The sequence below is a fragment of the Callithrix jacchus genome, chromosome 7 (genome assembly GCF_049354715.1).
Source record: "Callithrix jacchus isolate 240 chromosome 7, calJac240_pri, whole genome shotgun sequence".
NCBI lineage: Eukaryota > Metazoa > Chordata > Mammalia > Primates > Cebidae > Callithrix > Callithrix jacchus.
Window position 1 is genome coordinate 114,239,919 of NC_133508.1, and position 15,194 is coordinate 114,255,112.

General features: G+C 41.9%; 1 protein-coding gene and 1 long non-coding RNA gene across 5 annotated transcripts in view; one reads left to right on the forward strand and one right to left on the reverse strand.

Moving 5' to 3' along the window:
* The window catches only part of ST6GALNAC5 (ST6 N-acetylgalactosaminide alpha-2,6-sialyltransferase 5), a 197,933-nt gene that overhangs the window by 145,406 nt on the left and 37,333 nt on the right, over nucleotides 1–15,194 (forward strand). For all 4 annotated transcript variants that reach the window (XM_035251927.3, XM_002750989.6, XM_009001516.5 and 1 more), the window contains exons 3-4: nucleotides 7,851–8,260; nucleotides 13,978–14,085. In XM_035251927.3, the coding sequence (XP_035107818.1) occupies nucleotides 7,851–8,260; nucleotides 13,978–14,085 (518 nt within the window). The remainder of the gene's footprint in view (nucleotides 1–7,850; nucleotides 8,261–13,977; nucleotides 14,086–15,194) is intronic.
* Nucleotides 10,368–14,097, reverse strand: LOC118142993 (uncharacterized). Its single transcript, XR_004726996.2, has 3 exons — nucleotides 13,946–14,097; nucleotides 12,502–12,575; nucleotides 10,368–12,416 (listed from the first exon to the last, which is right to left on the reverse strand). It is a non-coding gene; the product is annotated as an uncharacterized LOC118142993 (long non-coding RNA).

Genomic DNA, 15,194 nt, shown 5'->3' on the forward strand with positions numbered 1-15,194 from the left:
AGAATACAATTAAATAAAAAAACCTAATTGGATTTCCTGCATCTCCCTCTGAAGGTCATTTAGTGCTGAAGGTGGTTATGACATATGCAGATTCCAAATACTGGGCTTTGGAAAACATTGTTCTAGTTACCCAGTCAGAAAATATCAGGAACTGCTTACTGGCAGAATGGGTAAACTTAAATACAATAAGCACATCTATTTCACACTCTTTATCTGCCAGACACTGTGGTAAGTGTTTTACATAGCTTATCATTCACTTACTCTTTGCAAAGTATATTTGTTGAACACTGTCTATGTATTGGGCACTGTCCTTGGTGCTGAAGATACTCTGTGACTGAGACTAAGTCCCTCCTTTCAGGGAGCTTAAACATGTAGACATACAAAGATTATTTTAAGATTATTTTAGGTAGTGATATATGAATTTAAACAAAAATCTTGATAATGAGAGGTAGTTATAGTAGGTGGGAAAGGGGACCAGTTTAGATTGGATGGTCAGGGAAAGCCTCCCTGGAGAGGCAGACTGAGGTAACACCTAAAGGACATGAAAAAGTCATCATGCAGAGATGAAGATAAGAGTGGTCTGGGTGGGAGGAATTACTAACATAAAGTGTATCAGACAGCAAGCAGTAGACAAATGGCAGTGTAAGCAAGGGAGAGTTCTGTACAGGATGATGCTGAAAGGATACACAAGGATAGAAGTTGCAGATCTTGAAAGCCACGATACAGAACTCAGTTAAAAGTTTGGCTTTTTGTGGAATACTACACAGCCACAAAAAATGAAATCCTGTCCTTTGCAACAACAATATGGATACAGCTGGAGGCCATTATCCTAAGCGAATTAGTGCAAGAACAGAAAACCAGATGCCACATGCTCTCACTTATAAGTGGAAACTAAGCATTAGGCATTCATAGACTTACAAATGGCAAAACAGACACTGGGGACTGCTAGCATGGGGAGGGAGTGATGGCGCAATAGTTGGAAAAAAAACTGTTGAGTATTATGTGTACAAGCTTGATGATGGGATCATTCATGCCTCAAAACTCAGCATCACACAATATACCCATGTAACAAACCTGCACGTGTACCCCTGCATCTAAAATAAAAGTTGAAATTATAAAAATAAATACATAAATGAAGTTTGGTTTATTTTTCCAAAAGCAATAGGAGGCAAATAGTAAGATCTAAGCAGGTGAGTGACATAATCTGATTTACATATTAAAAGGGACCCAGGATCTTCATAGGAACAGAAATACAAAAGATAGAATAAAAGAAGTGAACTTAAGAGCTAAGTGTGCTGCAGGAGCTACAACAAGACAGTGGTGGCTTAGATGGAGATGGTGGCAGCAGGGATGGTGAGAGGTGGTGGGATCTGGGACATATGGAGTAGGATAGACCCACTAGGATTTATGAGTTGTAAAGGGCAGAGAAAAAGAGGTATCAAGAAAGATCCTTGAATTTGGGCTTGAGCATCTGGGTAGAAGGTACACTGTTACTTGAGATGGCAAAGCATCCCTTTGAGTCTGGCTTTACTATCTTCAAGTCACAGATGAAAAATGGGGCTCAGAAAAGCTAAGCAACTTTGCTCCAAATTACCCATCTAACGAGTGGAAGAAGCAGAGTCAAAGCCAGTGACTCAAAAAACCATCTTCTAAACTGCTCAGTACTGCCTTCTGCACACGGAGTTCTTGCATCCTTAGCCAGCCAGCAGATGGAAATCAGATGAGGGGGCATTCACTGGATGGAGACAGGCAGACTTCTTATTGAAGGCTGGTGGGTGGGCTTGTCATTGAACAAAAGAAAGGAGCAGCTTGGAAGAGTAACATTTTTCTAGTGAATCACATTAAATAATCAGCATGGCTTATACCCAGTGTCAGCCTGAACTGAGATTGACAGCTAATAAAAGCACAGTAATTACAGGAAAACATCAGATTGGAAAGTGCAGAGATTCTGGAAACACCTGAAGCCGTTTAATATGTCTTATGTTTGCTCCAGACCAACAGGCAGCTCCCAGAGCAAGACCGGTCTCATTACTGAGCTAATGGACATTATGCTCTGAGGTTCTTTTCCCTCTGCCAAATAAATCAGAATTTTAAAAACAGAAGCCTGATATTGCCGTGCTGCAAATGTTTGCAAGGACATCGCTGAGTGTTTTAGGTGTCAAGTTTAATTTGAGTTGGCCTGGTCTATTCTCTTAAGGAAGGCTCTGGAGCCGTCAGCTGGGTCACAGGGAGATTTCCTTCTGCTCTTGCTCTTCAGGCTGTGACAGAAATAAGACCTTGATTCCCTGAGCACACTTCCCCAAAAAGGGATTGCTCCTGTTGCCACAGCCCAAAGGAGTTAGTTGTGATGAAAGTTGTCATGCTTCCCTATTCCGTGATTTTAGGTTTGTTTAGGGGTTTTGTTGGTGATGGTGGCAGTTTTTGTTACTGTCGTTGCTACTAAAATATCCATGAGTCCTCTTCTAAATTGCAGGTAGTGTCTTAGGTTCTGGGATGGTGGCAAATGCTTAAAATTATCAAATAACAAAAGAGACAGCAGAAATAAAATGGTAAGCTCTGAGTGTGTGCACGCATGTGGGTGTGTGTGTGTGTCTGCACACTCCCTCTAGAGACCCCGCCCACCTGCCTTCCATTGGTTCCAGTACAGCATGCTGGCTCCTGGAGGCCTGGGCTGCAGCTCTGAGCACCAACAGCCTGGAGAATAGTCACTCCTCCATGTGCTGTGTGTTTCCTGGGCATTTTTCAACTCACAACAGCTCTAATGACCTTGGCATCAAGCTCTTACTGGGGATTAATAACTGGCTGGGCTTAATGGCCCTTACTGTGTCCTGGGCCATTTTCCCAGCCAGCCATTAATTCCAGGCAGTGCCCTGGACTCTGGTCATTATGGTTCCCTGGGACGAGAGGCTGCCCAGTGGCAAATGGCCGCAGCCTCCTCTGCAGACAGAGGTATCCATAGCCCACCACACTTTCTCTTTGTGGCATCTGTACCAAGGCCTGAGATTTACAGGCAAATAATTGGTTATGGCACCACATTATATCTATTTTGTATGTGTCAGAGGGTAGGTTTCTCAGAGGATAGGCAAGGCAGGAGGTTGGGTTTCATTCACTCATTTATCCATCCATCTATTCAGTATTAATTAAGTGCTTTTTATGGATCAGGATGGAAGAGAGATTACTAAGCTTGGAGTGAACTAACATAGATGCTCATGTTTCCTACCAAGGGATGGAGCGTCTCACCAAATGAGGCTTTAAGGAAAATGTCCCAAAGAATCTGGGAGGCTGAATACTATGAGGAGAAAGTCAAAGAGAAGGCCTTGCTCGGCAGAGAGCCTGCTGGAGCCACCTCCCATCCTGTGTCCTCAGCAGCCCGTCATCTCCCAGGCCGAGGGGCAGAGCTTCAAGTTCACCTCCCCATGTTCCACTTAGTGATTCATCAACCCAGCATCTGAATGCTTAAGGGAAGGACATGTAAATACTGCATCAGGAATCTTAACTCACCAAGGCATTAGTATTTTCAGTAAGACACTAAGGGTTATGATGGTACTGACATACGTGGGAGCATGCTTTTCTCAGAGGACTGTACCAAATCATGAGAAAGAGGGTCACATGATTTGTCCAATTTTTTTGTCATTTTGCCTTCTAAGATATCATTAGTCCCCCTGAATACAGGAAACAGATATCATTTTGTCCTTTGGAAGTGGATCGGTCTTTAGTACATACTCTTCTCAGCTACTGGAACTGTAACATTATGTTTCGAACAGCTAATGTCATTTTATTGGTACCTCTTACAGAAAGCACCTAAGGCATAATTCAGACTTCGATTTTTTTTCTGCATTGTTTGATGCATTTGCACAACTCAAAGAATGGGAGTTAGTGTCCGAGGCAATCAATACCAGAGCTCAGGCAGGTAGCAGAAATCATGAAGGTGGCTTTTTGGGACTGGTCGACCTGGCATGTTCCGGTGGTGCCCAGTAATCACAGTGTCAGTATGGCAAGGTCAGGAAACGTGGTCTTCTCTGAAAAGGTCTTCAACTGGCCTTCTGTGAGCAAAGAAAAAGAGAGCACCAGGTCCTTGGAAGGTCCCTAAGGTGATGAATGTTTCACCTGCCAACCAGTCTCTGTTCTGAGAATTGAAGCAGAATAACTAATTAAGGGGAAAGAGATGCTTCTGGGATCTTTCTTCAGAATGTTTTCCCTTGTAATAATGACTATAATAAAATTACAGATCAAACTGGAAAATTCAGGATAATTCTAGGTGAGCGTGATGAGAAAAAGCAGCTTCCCATGGCCTTAGGGTCTACTGGGATGAACGTACAAAGTAACCTTATTAAGCAAATGTGCTGAGTTACATGGAACCTCAAGGGTGTATTAAGTCCTCAGTGAAGGTCTTTAGAATGAATGAACAAATCAATGTTGTCTGCCCACAAGTATTTAGTGTCAAAGTCAGTCCTGCCATGCTCCACCATCAACCCTCTATCAACTCTTTGCAGTCAGCTGTGGTCTCTACTTCCACAATCCAACCACAATCAGACTCTGTCACTTCCATTCAGCTGAGACTATTTTGATCAAAGTCATCAAATCCAAAGCACACTTCCCAAGTCTGTTTTTACTTGTCCTATGACACTGTTGACTACTTGCTCCTGTTTAAAATGGCCTCTTCTGCCGGTTTCTATTACATAATCCTTTCCTGGTTGTTCTCCCACCTCTCTGGCTCTTCTGGATAAGCCAAACATTCCCTCATCTTCGGTCCTATGGCCCCTTGTGCCTAATTGCATTAATAGCTCTTACAGCACAGTCCTGTCATGGTTTATCTCGGGGTACCCTCAACCTGGACTGTATGCTCTTTTATTGTGTTATTAAGGTTGGTGCAAGCGTAATTGTGATTTTGGCCATTACTTTTAATGGCAAATAGTTTTGCACTAACCTAATATCTGTAGCACCAGGTTCAGTGTCTGGTCCATAACAGGAGCTCCACCATTGAATACATTATCATGAAACGCTTTCCTCTTCATCATTTATGTATGAGATGTGCAGGTAAAATAGGGGAAAGGAAAGTTAAGAATTTACTCCATTTTCAGCCACTGAAATTGCCTCTCATCCCAACAGTTTGCCCAGGGATTCAGGATTCCTTACTCCAAGTTCTCGTAGTTTTCTGAGGGGAATAGGGACCACTTTCTGGACATCTGGAATGTGGCTCTTCCTGAAGAAGGTTAGGTCTCAACCACATTTCAGCATCATGTACTTAACGTTCTAGTTAGATGAATCTATTTCCAATGATCCTCCAAGGAATGGTGGTATTTGGTAGAAGATTGTTGTCACTTTACTGCATCCACTGAGCCCCGGGCCCTCAGGTTGGTGACAACACTACTGACTAAAAACTAGCATCACTGTGTTTCTAGCGGGGAGGAAAGAGGCAATGAGGTAAGAAAATATCCATGACGCATATTCTGCTTATTATACTGCACAGTGTTGGCATAATGCTTAGTCCCTTTGTCTCTGCAGTTGGGTTTCTTGGGTTCAAATTTCAGCACTGCCACCTCCTTACAGTGTGATCTTGAGCAAACTGCTTCATTTTTCTATCCTTTAATATTCTCGTTTGTAAAATGGGAGTGATAATATAGTATCTTAGAGTATTATTTGAAGGATTAATGCAATTATATATATAAAAATCAGAACAGTTGTGGGTAAGGAGCACTGAATAAATATTAGCTGATTGGCCACTGTTTTCCTTTGTGCTACAACTTTGTTCCTTTCCACAGCTTTGCTATGCTCTAAACAGCACACTTACTCAGCTTCAGCAGAGCCTCCTCTCCTCATACTGGGTCACACTGTATGGGCCTCCTTTACTGACCCCTGTCCCTCAGTAAAGTATAAGTTTTCAAGCCTGTTTTCCCCATTTTTTGCATTCTGACTGCCTGCCACAGTGCCTGTCACATAAGAGTAATTAGATGTTGGGGGAATGATGAGAATTTGCAATGGTAGAATCTCCATTTCATAAGCCCTGCATCTATTATAGACCCAGAGTGTTCAGTGCTGATTTGATGAGTACTTCTTGTACAATGTGCTCCACACTGATCAATAATCCTAATAGTACCTATCATTTATTGAATGATCACTGTAATAATCCTATGCTAAAGGTTCAACCACATGCAGTTGCAATTTTTATATGCCAAATATTGGCGGTTTCAAAGGGCCCAACCTAATATTGTATGTATCTTAATTATTTTTATTCTACCAAGTAGAATGAGGTTTTAGCCTCAGTTAGAGATGAGAAAACTGAGACTTGTGGAGGTTGGTGACTTGCCAAGATCCCATAGCTAGGAGGTGGTGGAAGAAAGGCTGGGCCCACCCTGTTACATCCCAGAGCTGATGCTTTGAGACACCACATGGTGAGGGAAGCTGGCTGTCCTCAGGTGCTCTCACTGTAGTTCTGAAGACAGCCATGTCTCAGGAAACTCCCAAAGTAAATAGAAACCTGAATATATGCATACTAAATTGGATGCAATTTCCTGAGACAGTGCAGAAAGCTGGCGTGTCCTGTTCAAAGTTAACAGAGAAGAAGGGTGTAGGCTCTGGGGAAAATCTAACAATGCACCATCCCTTCAGGACATCTTGATTGTTATTTTTTTGTACACTTGCTGGCCTTGGCTTTGGGCCCTAATTACACTATCTTTAAAGAGCAACTAGAAATATTGCTCATTAAACATGAACATGGGAATGGTTAATTTGTTAGGGCGTGGGTGTTTTGAAAGCAAATCATTGATTCGGGGCATTGAACTGAGCACTGCCATTGGAATTGTCTCTGGTGAACACCATATCCTGGTCAGAACTTCGCCAGGATGCATGTTCACTGCAGATGAGAGAAGGACCTACGCCCTGCAATTCCTGGATGGGGTCCATGGTGAGAAACAATCCTAATTGTCATTTCAAAATTATGGCCTCTAAGGGGTTCCAATCAGCATGTCATTTCCCATATGATGGTTAGATGATGTTTATTTAGGATAAACATATTGGTACAGCATCCAAGAATTTTATCAATGTTTAACTTTCAATAAGAGCATCATGGCCAGGTGCAGTGGCTCATGCCTGTAATCCTAGCACTTTGGGAGGCCAAGGCTGGCGGATCACAAGGTCAAGAGATTGAGACCATCCTGGTCAACGTGGTGAAACCCATCTCTACTTTAAAAGTACAAAAAATTAGCCGGGCGTGGTGGTGCGCGCCTATAGTCCCAGCTACTCGGGAGGCTGAGGCAGGAGAATTGCTTGAAATGGGAAAACGGAGTTCTAGTGAGCCGGGATGGTGCCACTGCACTCCAAAACAGCGAGACTGTTTGGACAGCGAGACTCTGTCCCAAAAAAAAAAAAGCATCATAACTAGTGTCACAGCAATTTGCAGGATAGTCTTTGCTTCCACTTGGGAATAACTTTGGATTCAAAATACCTAGTTTTGAAAGCTGAAAGCACGACTTTATTACTTGCTAGGAATAAAGGGCAACTTTGGACAAATTTCTTAGCATGTATCTCTAAGCTTGAGTATCTTCATCTGTACAATGACCATGAGAGCAACCTTGCTAGGCTGACATGTTAATTTGGTTATTTAATATCAGTAAAGCCCTTAGTCCAACATCTGACAGGTCAGTGCTAGCGCCCTTGTCAGGTGTTCCCTGTCACTCATTTAGAAGAGAACACAAGGGTCTATAAAGTAATAGCAGAAGGATATACTCTGACATGATGGGAAGCAGAGGAGAGATGGGTGCCCTTCTCCCAAGGCAGGGAAGCAACCTGCTGGTGCCGAGTGAGTTAAGCCCTTTGCCCCTGACAGTGATCTTTTCCCCCCTGCCTTCCAGCCCCTGAAAATGCACTGCAGGGACTGTGCCCTGGTGACCAGCTCAGGGCATCTTCTGCACGGTCGGCAAGGCTCCCAGATTGACCAGACAGAGTGTGTCATCCGCATGAATGACGCCCCCACACGCGGCTATGGGCGTGACGTGGGCAATCGCACCAGCCTGAGGGTCATCGCGCATTCCAGCATCCAGAGGATCCTCCGCAACCGCCACGACCTGCTCAACGTGAGCCAGGGCACCGTGTTCATCTTCTGGGGCCCCAGCAGCTACATGCGGCGGGATGGCAAGGGCCAGGTCTACAACAACCTGCAGCTCCTGAGCCAGGTGCTGCCCCGGCTGAAGGCCTTCATGATTACTCGTCACAAGATGCTACAGTTCGATGAGCTCTTCAAGCAGGAGACTGGCAAAGACAGGTACAAAGGCACAGGGAGGAAGATGCAGGGGAGGGTGAGGATAAGTCACTGTTGGCTGACTCACTCAAAGCAAAGCTTTTGCTACGGGTTTTTGTTGTGGGCTCCACTGCTCCTGTCATTGCTAGAGTTCACTCTTAGGGTCCTCCGCGTGACTGGGCGGCTCAAGCTGACTTTACAAGGCAAAGTGAAAAGAAGCATGGAGATAATTACATGAATATCTTAGGGCTGAATCCTTAGATTTGGGGAAGAGGCTACACAGCTACTGGCCTTCATGGGTTAAAAGCACAATATAACAGCTTTGTTGCATTTCGGTTTACTTACATGAAGACTCACCAAAAAAAAAAAAGCGTATGGGCTTATTTTTCCCATTCAAAGGCAAACATTTATTTAGTCAACCAATATTTATTGAGTGCCTCCTACTTGCTCAGCACTGTGCTTGGCAGTGGGGAAACAAACACAAGAGCCCACCCTCCAACTATATCAAGTCTTGCACATTTATCAAGTAGTAGCCAGTGGACTGAGGGTCTTGTGAGGAAAGAAAATGGTGCTGTAGATGCGCCCTGGGCCCTGGCCCATGAAACCCAAACTGTTAGCTACAACTCCATATTAAGACATGAAATCAATGCAGTGAGGCACGGAAAGATTTTTTTTTTTCCAAAGTAATGGGAAGAGGGGGATAAAATGGAACGGAATAAAATAGAAAAGACATTATCAGCATTCAGCCCACATAGTAAGTTGGCAAGGTATTGTTTCATGAAACTTTTATTTCAGTTTGATAGAGATGGAGATAGATGGATAGGTATTTCTTCTCAAAGTGATGAAAATGTTCTGAAATTAGTGGTGATGGCTGCACAATCCGTGAATGTAAAATAAATATCACTGAATTACACACTTTAAAAAATGAAATTAAACTGTGTGTGTGTCTGTGTGTGTATGTGTGTGTGTGTGTATGTGTGTGTGTGTGTGTCAATCATTATGCAAAAATGTATTTTTCCCTATAGGTTAAAATTTTAGAAATTACTGGTCTGGGAGATGAGCAAAATGCTTTCTCAAAAAGATGAATATAAGCTGAGACCCAGGGCAGTAAGTTTTGGAGAAAGTAAAGAAGGACCTGGGAGGGGGAGAGAGAAACCTCCCTGGAGGTCCAGGGAATCCGATGTGAGAGAACATGCAGTGATTGGAGAAAAGCCCCCTGTGGCTGCAGTCAGGAGAACTTGGGGCTGCGGGTGACACAAGGTGAAGAAGAGAAATGAAGGGACGTGAGCTGGACAAATCTAGGTGGAGAAAGGACTATGAAGCATCAAGGGCCACGGTATAGTATAGTCCAATACCCAGCTCTAGGTTGGAACTCTGGCTCTGTCACTCTCTAGTTGTGTGAACCTAGACAAGTTATCCAACCTTTTAGAGACTCAGTGACCTTATGTGTGAAAAGGGGATAATGACTACCAATCACTAGACAGACAGGTCTAATAATCAAATTGCCTCATTTCCTTAATTCTAAAACCTGTACTGTTACACATTTATGATGTAATTTACCCCTCTTATAAAAATGGTTACTGTGTCAATCACTTATCTTTAAACTAAAGGAGAGCCAGACTTAGTGGTGCATGCCTATAATCCCTGCTACTCGGGAGGCTGAGGCAGGAGGATGGCTTCAGCCCAGGAGTTCAAATTTAGTATGAGCAACATAGCAAGACCCCATCTCATAAAAAAATTTTTCAAATAAAACAATATGATAAGTGCAAGAAAGAATATAAAGCAATAAATCCATTCTTTAGCTAGCAGCTCATTATTAGAGAGTAGTCTTAAAGAAAGACTTAAGTCCAATGTCCCCAAATTCTTTGTGTGGAAGAGCTAGGTAGCTTTTAAATCCTCAAAACCTTGCCTGACTAGTCCTGGGCTGGCCCACGCAGGAGGCATGAGCCTGGTGGAGGAAGAAGAGCTGGCTGTTGGCACCGTGGCCTTCATCCGTGGGCACCCCAGCAGGCCCCATGGGTAACCCAGCCAGCAGATCACATTGGGAATTCCAGTCATCGTCGCCAGCTGCCACAAAATCCACTCATGCATTGACCCTTTGTAACTCACAAATAAGAGAGACTGTCTGTCACTCATTTGAAAGTGTTATTTAATCAAGAAAACATTTTATAAGGAATCAAGAAAGAGGGGAGTTATTTACTTTCATTTTTTACTCATTGGAAAATCTGAAATAAGTAGAAACTGTCTCAACAGAAAACATTTCTCTCTTTTTAGTTTAATGGTTGTTTGCTAAATAAGTATTCCTAAAACACTGCAGCAGTGTTAGCTATTTAGAATAATTGAACATTGTTCTGGACTCCTTAAGAAATCATTTTTAAGCTGATACGTTAGATACTAAGTCATCAGACTCCTTGGCCACTCAGGATCTTTAGAAACTCATCTCGCATGAAGGCATATCCTGCTCACTAAATTCACTAAATTCTGACCAATGAGAAGCTTTTGCTCACCAGGTCTTACTTCCTGGTCATCCTGGCTGGTAAGGATGGAGCCAAAGCTTCGTGGAGTGGCTGCTGGGCCTCCTTCCACAGACATCCATCTGCCAGGGTTCACATAGCCCCGACTCAGAGGAATCACACTTATGAATGCGGAGGATGCCAAAGTTCATGACCGCTTCCAGAAACTTTGTGCCTCTTGCCTTTGGGAAACAGTCTTAAAGAAGCCTCTATTGACTTAATACTCTTAACTTGTAGCCTGCTCCAAGCTGAAAGAAACAAGTCAAAAAAAAAAAATGGCCCTTCAGGACAAACTATTGCTGTAAATTAAAACATAAAACATTTAGTGTATAATGATATTTCTCAGTGTATGCTCTTCTTGAAATCCAACAAAACAGTCACATATACTGATGATACATAAAGTGTAGAGTATCTAACTTGCGGATCTCATGATCTGTACTTTCCTTTTGGGCTAATATTTTGAAGAAATGGGATCATTCAATAGCTTATGATTGATAGCAGTTTCACCCTCCTTAAAAGTGGAGAAAAAAATGGCTCAGGAACAATCTGCAATTAAGAAGCATGACAAATGACATAGATGGCCAAGTGGCATTCTTTGATATTAAAAAGTAACTGTACTTGAAAATAACTTTATAATTGAATAAGGGTACATTAAGAAAATATGATTCAGAACCAATATTATAGTAATTAGATAAAGGAAGCATAAATGAAATAACTGCAGGAAGAATATTTCCATAGAGATTATAAATGAGATTCTGGTGGAGCAGAAAGGCCCTTAATTGTAATTTAGTGTGCACTATAGAATTATCAGCTCAATGTGTTACTTCATCATATAAAAGAATATCTGATAATTTTCCCTAATAAGCATATGACAGCTCTTCATATTCTTTCATTACAGCTGATTAAGTGTAAAAACAGTAGATATTCCTTTGTCAGAAAAATAGTTCAACAAAGAATTTTAGAAAGACAGCACAAAGTGTTGCATTTCTACAGCACGTGATCCCAAAAGGCTGTTATTTAGAAGTCTGGGGAATTTTAAGTGGCACTTTAAAGAACTCTTCACTTTAGTTTCATCGGTCCTCCACTTTGCATTCTCCCCATTTTATCCACAAAGCCTTTTCCTGTGCGGTCATAGCCTCCTGTATTCAGGCTGTGGCTTGTGATCTCTACTGTATCACACAAAACAGAACCAGAGTGATGGGAGAGTTTCTGCCCCTGGAAAAAGCCCTCTTTGGTGTGCCCACTCTCTTAAAAGCAGAGGGAATATAATTGTGATTCCCAGATCAGTCTCCTGAAGGTGTAAGTGAGTTGTCATCCTTTTCCTGGGTTCCACATCCTCCCAGTTATTCACTCATCCAGGTTAGGTCTAGAACACATGGCCAATGCATTGTCATGGCCCATAGGTGAAAACAGCCTCTAACTTAAGGGAAGCCACTTCCTCTTCTTACCCTTTGCCATTCAGTCAGCTCTTCTTCATCCCAGCTCTTTCAGTCTCAAAGGTCTTAAGAATACATAGCCTTGGTGAGAAAGAAGGAAAAGTGTTAATACCTATGTAGGCTGAAGGCTTCTGAATGTCATAATTCCTGCCCCGACTACGGATGGTGGCCCCTATACAGTCATCGGTAGCAGAGTGTTCGAAGAATTTTCTTCAGGGATGCTAAAAAACACTGAAAGGAATGATGAAATTATTTACCTTGTTTGCTCAACCTAGCAATTAAAAGAGGAGGAAGAGATGTCAATATATCAACATACCAAGCTTGGTGCTTTCCGTGCATGCTTGCCATTTAGCTCTCAAGTAGCCCAGGGGACAGAGATTCCTATGCCTGCTTTATAGATAAGAAATGAAGAGTCAGAAATCAACAGTAACTTGCCTCAGGTCATCCAGCTGGTTATGATAAAAACAGGTAAGATTCAGACCACGTTATTCCCATCTTTAGGAGCTTTTAAATGTACTTCCTGGGATATTACTAGGTCAAAATACAATGGAATAGGGGAATGAATGAGCAAAGTGCTTAAGAAATAATAGAAAGTTGAAGCCATGATCCTCAGAGATGACCAAGTCACCCATGCTTGTCAGGTATTGGACAAAATGAAGGACTCCTTAAAAATGTCCTCTCACTCTCTCTTTTTTTTTTTTGGTCCTTATACGAAATGAAAATAATGACACAAACTGAAGGTTTTCCTTCTTCTCAAGGATGGGTGCTACACAGTGCAAGTAGAAAAGTCTTTCTGCACCTCTGTTATTCTCATCACAAATGGTGCTATGTCTGGGCAAAGTCAGACAGTCTGACCTTGGGGATAAGGTGTTTGAAACTGGCTAATGAGGCATGCCATAAGCACTGAAGGAAAAGTAAAAGCAGCAATCCCTGAAGAATTGAAATTAATATCCACAGCAATGTAGCATGGTAAGCCAAGTCATTCTCGCAGGGTCAAATTAGACCTTAGTGTTATGTCCCCACAGTTATCCTAAGACATGGCATATGGTAGATGCTCATTACAGATGTCTGAATGGGAAAATTCATGAATGGTGGAGTGCACCAGTTCATTCCTTAAATTTTGTCAATTTCTGGTCTTCTAATAAAAATTGATATGTAAAACAAAGCAAATATTCAGTTAAATATAAGCATTCCTGTGGCTCTTTTCCTCTGGTCAGTAGCACATACCCAAGGGAGTGTGCTCTTCTTATGGAAAGACATTCAATCAGGATGTTGGTGTTAGTCTACATGAAGGCAAGCTTTCACCCTAACTTCAATTAATCAACCAATTGATTAATAGATAGATAAATGCACATGCATGTTTATTTATATTTAATAAGCTACCTATTATCTAGTCTGTTTGGGGAACAAGGAGAATTTGTAGCTAGTCAAATTCTTGTAGTGTTCTCATTAAGAAAGAGTTGTTAAACAGGGACTGTAATAAGAAATTGAGTAGTGGTAACATACACTTAGACATTGAAATACTGATCATCTTTGATGATGCAGAAGTCCCTTGAACATCTTTTATTGTCACAAATTCAACATGAGCATTAACATCAATTCTGATTGTACTGTGGAATATGGTGACGTTAGTAAGAGATGTCAATTTGGTAAAGTTCCAAATATTTATCAAATGGAGAGAGAGAGGGAGAGACTCTGTTTATAGTAACCCTTACGCCAGAAAGAATTAAAGATGGTAGTGGGTATAATGGTTACTTTACCAGCTTGCAGACTTAATTATTGTTCCTTCCAGGAAGATATCCAACACTTGGCTCAGCACTGGCTGGTTCACAATGACAATTGCACTGGAGCTCTGTGACAGGATCAATGTTTATGGCATGGTGCCCCCAGACTTCTGCAGGTAGGATTTATTCTGCAAGTGTAAATCATCAGCTGTGTTGTGCAGGGTTTATAAATATCAGTTTCTGAATATCAACCATGAAACATGTCTAACTGTCTTCTTGAAGCAATTAATTAGCATGTCCCAAGTTCTCATTCTAGAAACAACAAACAGCATTTAATTATGTGATATAAAATATTGAAGGTTTTTGTTTGTACTGCTGGAGAATAAATCCATCGTGTGGGCTTCATTTGTCCTCTGAATATTTATCAGCCAAAAGTAATGCAATAATTGGCATACTATTAATGGTGAACAAGCATTAAGAAATATTAGTTTTACTCTCATTTCAAAGGAATCTGATAATTTTTTAATGAATTAAAGAGAGCAATTCCTTTGACAGTGAGGCCTTTTTTTCTAAAATTAAAATATTCCTGTGAGCCTCCCTCCCTTGCCACATCAGTGGCCTGGGCTTACACTTCTGAGGCCAAAAGCACAGGCATAATTAATTTGAGGTACACTTTAAAGGGAACATGCAACATCCCTGTTGCCACCTTAACTTTCCTCCTGGCATGTGCTCAGGCAGAGTTCAGGGTATACCACAGATGCACTCAGCAATATTCAGGGCCTGACTTTTGGAAGCCTGCTTGAAAACTCACCTGTAATTTAAAATAGGGAGGCCAAAAGTTCCAGAAAGTACCCTAGTTTTGGGGAATGCCTGATTGCCTGCATGTGGCCTCAATCCCAATCTTCAAATGGCAAAACCTGGGGTGGGGGACATTTTAAACTTCCTCCTTAAAATGTGTGCTTACTTATACTATCTGGTGTTTTATTTGTTTACTTTTTCTTACAATATCTTTAAGGCCATGAGTATTTAGGCAAAAGCTGCAATTTTGGGGGTTTAAAGCATGTAATCAAGTAGTTACCATTTTGCCACTCTTCCCTTTTTTTTTTTTTTTGAGAAGGCGTTTTGCTCTTGTTACCCAGGCTGGAGTGCAATGGCACAATCTCAGCTCACCGCAACCTCCTCCTCCTAGGTTCAGGCAATTCTCCTGCCCCTGCCTCCTGAGTAGCTGGGATTACAGGCACGCACCACCATGCCCAGCTAATTTTTTGTATTTTTAGTAGAGACG